Source organism: Anoplopoma fimbria, chromosome 9 (assembly GCF_027596085.1).
Source record: "Anoplopoma fimbria isolate UVic2021 breed Golden Eagle Sablefish chromosome 9, Afim_UVic_2022, whole genome shotgun sequence".
Classification (NCBI taxonomy): Eukaryota; Metazoa; Chordata; class Actinopteri; order Perciformes; family Anoplopomatidae; genus Anoplopoma; species Anoplopoma fimbria.
This window is the reverse complement of record NC_072457.1, coordinates 241,144-248,643: the sequence shown is the minus strand read 5'-3', so window position 1 is coordinate 248,643 and position 7,500 is coordinate 241,144. Positions and strand designations below refer to the sequence as shown.

Sequence of the window (7,500 nt, the reverse complement as noted above, 5' to 3'; positions counted from 1 at the left end):
TATATATATATATATATATATAATGAAATAAATCCATTCAAATTCAACTTTCCCTCAAGACCAATATCCAGGATCTATATTATTCATATTTTTAGATTAATTAACTTTAGATCATTCTTTACAGAGATTGTTGGCATCAAAATAGCTAATATAAGGGCCAACAATTATGACACATCAGATGTACTGTCTTGTCATTTTTGCCCTGCACTTTTACACTTATAGTTTATCTTACATCCATATTCAAAATGCTTTACATCTGCTGTCAGACTAACAGAGCCTAATGCTAAACGCCTAATGTAAGACCACTAGGCCTTAAACATTTGTTTGTTTTACCTCACGCATTCATCGCTGTGAGCCTTTATTCTTGTAAAAGGAAACTCCTCTCCACACTCCACACATTTCTGAGGTGGTCTGACTAGCTCACTACTGCATTCTGGACCACATGCCTGTAAACAAGAACATTTTAAAATTTCATATAAGCCATAATTAAAAACGGTATGAACGGTATGAACGGTATGTGACGTATGTAAACCTACCGTCCACTGGGTCTCTGGGTGTCACACTGGGTGTCACACTGGGTGTCACACTGGGTGGGTGTCACACTGGGTGGGTGTCACACTGGGTGGGTGGGTGTCACACTGGGTGGGGGTCACACTGGGTGGGGGTCACACTGGGTGTCACACTGGGTGGGTGTCACACTGGGTGGGGGTCACACTGGGTGTCACACTGGGTGTCACACTGGGTGTCACACTGGGTGTCACACTGGGTGTCTGGTGGTCGCGGAGGTGAACTTGCGGTCCTCTGCCGTGAACAGCACATTTCTGTCTAGTTGATGTAATATAATATATTGGCACTTTGACCTCCAGTATTGTAGGTTTATCCTCTATGGTAGCTGGTGTTTAGACGTCGTCTACAGGGAGGATGAGCCGGGATCGATTGCTTCTGTCTGCTCTCTACTGGACCAATGAGGTTCAGACCGCCTACCTCATTAACATACGGACACAGAAATACAGAAATAAAGAAATGAAGGTGAACGTAAATGTAGTAATAGATTTATTTATTTAGGTCCCATTTAGTTATAAACTTTTATTAATTAATTTCAGCATTTATTTATATATTCTTTTATTTATTTATTTCAGCATTTATTAATGCATTTAAATATTTCAGCATTTATTTCAGCATTTATTTATTCATTTCTGTATTTATACATTTATTTATGCGTTTATTAATTTATTCCTGTATTTATTTTGACATTTATATAAGCATTTACTATTTTTTTTAATTATTCCTGTATTTATTTATACAATTATTTATGCATTTATTTATTTATTTATACTTTTTCGTCATTTTTCGTCCTCCATAAATCAGAACAGAAGTTCGTGACAGAAAGTTACAAACACGTAACGCTTTTACTTTACTGAAGTATTTAATCATACGATACAATTATACATATATATTAATGCAGAATGTATGTATGAATGTTCTAACATAAAGACTTATTCATGACAGAACTTTAATCACATCAATGATGTACTTTTACTGAAGTCATTGATCTGAAAGCTATTTCACCATTCAACGGCTTCAGTTCACTTCCTGTTTGAACCAAACTGATAGAACACTGGAGGGAGAATAGAGTCCCTGATATAAAGAACTGTTCACATCTGTTAGCAGCTAAAATAAAGGACTCGGTTCTAAAATAAATTTCTTATGAAATATGTTTCAAACCAAAGAACCAGTGGAATGTCATTCTATCAATATAATGTTACGATGAATAAAGTTTTCAATGATTGAACACATTAAACAGACTTCCTGTTCCTGATGATGATGATGATGATTTATTCAAACAAACAACAACAGCAGCTGTTCTTAGGCTTTAATCTCTGCAGGTGGAAACTCCCAGCATGCTCCTGGAGTGGCGGCGCTCAGTTGATGGCGAGGCAGACCCACTGCAGGAGGAGAGGAAGAGCTCATTAGAACGAGGATGTCAACAGACCGGACCAGTAAAAGAACTGGTTACTGAAGGGGGTCAGACCAGTACAGGACTGGAGGTTTACCTGCTGCAGGTCCAGCTGGATCATCCCCTGGTTCTTCTTGTCCAGAGTTCTGAACATCTCTGTGGAAGAAACAGAGAAACACTGTGTCACCTCTGTACTGCAAACACTGGGAACACTGGGAACACTGGGAACACTGGGAACACTGGGAGCTCTGGGAACACTGGAAACACTGGTAACACTGGGAGCTCTGGGAACACTGGAAGCTCTGGGAACACTGGAAACACTGGAAACACTGGGAGCTCTGGGAACACTGGGAGACTGGGAACACTGGGAACACTGGGAGCTCTGGGAACACTGGGAGCTCTGGGAACACTGGGAGCTCTGGGAACACTGGGAACACTGGGAGCTCTGGGAACACTGGAAACACTGGGAGCTCTGGGAACACTGGGAGCTCTGGGAACACTGGAAACACTGGGTAACACTGGGAACACTGGAAACACTGGGAGCTCTGGGAACACTGGGAACACTGGGAGCTCTGGGAACACTGGAAACACTGGGAAGCTCTGGGACACTGGGAACACTGGGAGCTCTGGGAACACTGGGAACACTGGGAACACTGGGAACACTGGGAACTCTGGGAACACTGGGAGCACTGGGAACACTGGGAACACTGGGAACACTGGGAGCTCTGGGAACACTGGGAGCTCTGGGAACACTGGGAGCTCTGGGAACACTGGGAACACTGGGAGCTCTGGGAACACTGGGAACACTGGGAACACTGGGAACACTGGGAACACTGGGAGCTCTGGGAACACTGGGAGGAACACTGGGAACACTGGGAGCTCTGGAAACACTGGGAACTCTGGGAACACTGGGGAGCTCTGGGAACACTGGGAACACTGGGAGCTCTGGGAACACTGGAAACACTGGGAGCTCTGGGAACACTGGGAGCTCTGGGGGAGCTCTGGGAACACTGGAAACACTGGGAGCTCTGGGAACACTGGGAGCTCTGGGAACACTGGGGAACACTGGGAGCTCTGGGAACACTGGGAGCTCTGGGAAACACTGGGAACTCTGGGAACACTGGAAACACTGGGAACACTGGGAGCTCTGGGAACACTGGGAGCTCTGGGAACACTGGGAGCTCTGGGAACACTGGGAAACACTGGGAACTCTGGGAACACTGGGAACACTGGGAACACTGGGAGCTCTGGGAACACTGGGAACACTGGGAGCTCTGGGAACACTGGGAACACTGGGAGCTCTGGGAACACTGGGAGCTCTGGGAGGGAACACTGGGAACACTGGGAGCTCTGGGAACACTGGAAACACTGGGAACACTGGGAACACTGGGAGCTCTGGGAACACTGGGTAACACTGGGAGCTCTGGGAACACTGGGAACACTGGGAACACTGGGAGCTCTGGGAATAATTGGGACATGGGGAACAGTGGATGTGGTTGAAAGCTGCTGACTCACTGAACAGAAGCTCCAGTCGGATCAAACAGTCGATGAAACAGTCGAAGTCGATGGAGAAACTCCGGTCAGAGAACCGATCAACGATCTGATGAATCACTGAGCTGTTCACCCGGAACCCTGAACACACACACACACGTTTAGAGTCACGAGTCCCTGTAGAGGAACCCGACGCGGAACCTATATCGGTCCGGTTATGGCTCTCGGTCCGTGTGTTTGAGTCCCTGAATGAAGAACATGAACCTCACCAGCTTCAGCCAGAGCGGCTCTCATCTCATGACTGCTCATCGTACCAGAACCGTCCGAGTCGTGACTCCTGAAGATCTCCTACAGAACCGAGAGGTCCGTTTAACATTCATAATGTTTATGGTTAATTATTACTAATACTATTATCATGTTCACAATCACGATCACTGAATCATGACATCACAGTGACCTTAACGTCGGCCATCTTGGTTCAGGACTCACCAGGTAGTTCTGGATCTTCTTCCACAGACGATGAAACTCCATCAGACCCAGTTTACTACTGCCGTCTGTCTGAAGACCAGTCAAAGATCCAGAGGACAGGACTGTCTGTCTGTCTGTCTGTCTGTCTCTCTGTCTGTCTCTCTCTCTCTCTCTCTGTCTGTCTCTCTGTCTGTCTGTCTCTCTCTCTCTGTCTGTCTGTCTGTCTGTCTGTCTCTCTCTCTCTGTCTGTCTCTGTCTCTTTGTCTGTCTGTCTGTCTGTCTGTCTGTCTGTCTGTCTGTCTGTCTGTCTCTGTCTGTCTGTCTGTCTGTCTCTCTCTCTTTGTCTGTCTCTCTCTCTGTCTCTCTGTCTCTCTGTCTGTCTCTCTGTCTCTCTCTGTCTCTCTCTCTCTCTCTCTCTCTCTGTCTGTCTGTCTCTCTCTCTCTCTCTCTGTCTGTCTGTCTGTCTCTCTCTGTCTCTCTCTCTTTGTCTGTCTGTCTCTCTCTCTCTCTCTCTCTCTCTCTGTCTGTCTGTCTGTCTCTCTCTCTCTGTCTCTCTGTCTCTCTCTCTGTCTGTCTCTCTCTCTCTCTCTCTCTGTCTGTCTGTCTCTCTGTCCTTGTTTTATATTTTTCATGTGAACGTGGTTTTCACTCAGAAACCTTTTTAACACCGTTGAACTCTTTTTTCAGATTTCTACATTTCAACGTTTAAAGCGAAGAAGAAGAAGAAATGTTGAGTTGACTCAGTAGAGTCCTCAAGAGATCAATAATTATATTATCATTATCAATGAACTCACTGATTCCTGATCAATTGATTAAAACATCCAAACAGAATGGTTCAAATGTTCAGTTCACTCGGACCTGAGAATCTGGAAGAATGGGTAAAGCTTTCTTCATTAATCAGTAATGAAGGTAGTATTGATTACTGATCAGTGAATATCTGAAGGATACATCCAGCAGGCTGATGATGTCTCTGCAGGTCTGCAGACTGAAGCCGTCAGTTTTAACATGGGATCCTTCAGACAAACGAACAGGTCGGAGAACATGAGGATAACACATCCAGATATATCAGACAATATTATGGAACCTTCATGACATAAAATAATAATCAATGTAACAGAACCTACTAAACATACAATAATAATCAATATAACAGAACCTACTAAACATACAATAATAATCAATATAACAGAACCTACTAAACATACAATAATAATCAATATAACAGAACCTACTAAACATACAATAATAATCAATATAACAGAACCTACTAAACATACAATAATAATCAATATAACAGAACCTACTAAACATACAATAATAATCAATATAACAGAACCTACTAAACATACAATAATAATCAATATAACAGAACCTACTTATCATAGAATAACATAATAACTTAATTAACATACTTTAAATATGAGTTATATAATCATGATGTTATATAATGTTGATGAATGTTGAAGTTTTCTTACTCTGAGCAACAACTTTGTCTAGAATCTGTTGGAGCTCGAAGGCAGAGATTTCAGAGTCCTGTTGGAACCGAAACAATAGAACGTCACGTTTGTTCTCCCTTCAGGGCGACAGAAGATGAAGCAGTTAATTAAGAAAACATTTAGTTACATTTCCAGAGATCTGGACAAAGAGACGTTTGAAGTGTGGATCCATGTCTTTCTCTCCAACATCAGGCTGAAAGAAACAAGATTTGTAACAATGTATGAAATCAAAAGGTTCTAAATGTTTTTATTAGGAGACTCACAGAACATTCAATTATTCTTAATGTCCTGTTGTCTTAATACGACACTATTTACAAGATATAATTACAGATACTAACCCACCGCCACGAAGGTCTGTGTACGTTGTTCTAACAAGGTATCATCCTGTTCTAACTGATTATCATCCTGTTCTAACAAGGTATCATCCTGTTCTAACAAGGTATCATCATGTTCTAACTGATTATCATCCTGTTCTAACAAGGTATCATCCTGTTCTAACAAGGTATCATCCTGTTCTAACAAGGTATCATCCTGTTCTAACTGATTATCATCCTGTTCTAACAAGGTATCATCCTGTTCTAACTGAGTATCATCCTGTTCTAACAAGGTATCATCCTGTTCTAACTGATTATCATCCTGTTCTAACAAGGTATCATCCTGTTCTAACTGATTATCATCCTGTTCTAACTGATTATCATCCTGTTCTAACTGATTATCATCCTGTTCTAACTGATTATCATCCTGTTCTAACGAGTATTATTATGTTGTTCTAACGAGTTACCACCATGTTCTTACTAATTATGTTGTTCTAACAAGGTATTGTTGTTGTTGTTCTAACAAGTTACCATCCATGTTCGAGTAAGGTGAGTTACCACCATGTTCTTACTAATTATGTTGTTGTTCTAACAAGTTACCACCATGTTCTAACAAGTTATTATGTTGTTCTAACGAGTTACCACCATGTTCTAACATGTTGTTCTATGTTGTTCCAACTAGTTATTCTGTTGTTGTTCTAACAAGTGATTATGTTGTTTTAAAGAGTTACCACTAAATAGCTATCATCTTGTTCTAACTAGCAATTATCATGTTCTCCTTAATTATCTTCATGTTCTAACTAGCTATCATATTGTTCTAACTAGCAATTATCTTGTTCTCCTTAATTATCTTCATGTTCTAACTAGTTAAAATCTTGTTCTAACTAGTTATTATCTGGTTCTAACAAGTTATAATGATGTTCAACCGAGTTATTATGTTGTTCTAACATGTTATTATGTTGTTCTACAGAGTTATTATGTTGTTCTAACATGTTATTATGTTGTTCTAACATGTTATTATGTTGTTCTAACAAGTTATAATGGTGTTCAACCGAGTTATTATGTTGTTCTAACATGTTATTAGGTTGTTCTACAGAGTTATTATGTTGTTCTAACATGTTATTATGTTGTTCTACAGAGTTATTATGTTGTTCTAACATGTTATTATGTTGTTCTAACATGTTATTAGGTTGTTCTACAGAGTTATCATGTTGTTCTAACATGTTATTAGGTTGTACTACAGAGTTATTAGGTTGTTCTAACATGTTATTATGTTGTTCTACAGAGTATAATGTTGTTCTAACATGTTATTAGGTTGTACTACAGAGTTATTATGTTGTTCTAACATGTTATTAGGTTGTACTACAGAGTATAATGTTGTTCTAACATGTTATTAGGTTGTTCTACAGAGTTATCATGTTGTTCTAACATGTTATTAGGTTGTTCTACATGTTATTAGGTTGTTCTAACATGTTATTATGTTGTTCTAACATGTTATTAGGTTGTTCTAACATGTTATTAGGTTGTTCTACAGAGTTATTAGGTTGTTCTAACATGTTATTATGTTGTTCTACAGAGTTATTATTTTGTTCTGCCGAGTTATTATCTTGTTATATCAAGTTATTAAGTTGCTCTAACGAGTGACCACCATGTTCTACCATTTATCAGGTTTTAATCGAGTGATGTTGTTCTAACGAGTTATCCCCATTTTCTACCGGGTTATCAATCAGGTTTTTCAGAGATATCACCATGTTGTTCTGCAGAGTTATTATGC

At 40.5% G+C, this 7,500-nt stretch overlaps 1 protein-coding gene across 1 annotated transcript in view; it reads right to left on the bottom strand.

The window, feature by feature from the left end:
* Positions 1 to 1,763: 1,763 nt before the first annotated feature.
* The window catches only part of LOC129095536 (calpain-2 catalytic subunit-like), a 17,795-nt gene continuing 12,058 nt past the window's right edge, over positions 1,764 to 7,500 (bottom strand). The window contains exons 14-21 of the mRNA XM_054604016.1: positions 5,540 to 5,605; positions 5,392 to 5,449; positions 4,865 to 4,929; positions 3,938 to 4,006; positions 3,718 to 3,796; positions 3,473 to 3,589; positions 2,055 to 2,113; positions 1,764 to 1,946 (exon numbers count right to left, since the gene is read on the bottom strand). Of these exons, the coding sequence (XP_054459991.1) occupies positions 1,923 to 1,946; positions 2,055 to 2,113; positions 3,473 to 3,589; positions 3,718 to 3,796; positions 3,938 to 4,006; positions 4,865 to 4,929; positions 5,392 to 5,449; positions 5,540 to 5,605 (537 nt within the window). The 3' untranslated portion in view covers positions 1,764 to 1,922. The remainder of the gene's footprint in view (positions 1,947 to 2,054; positions 2,114 to 3,472; positions 3,590 to 3,717; positions 3,797 to 3,937; positions 4,007 to 4,864; positions 4,930 to 5,391; positions 5,450 to 5,539; positions 5,606 to 7,500) is intronic.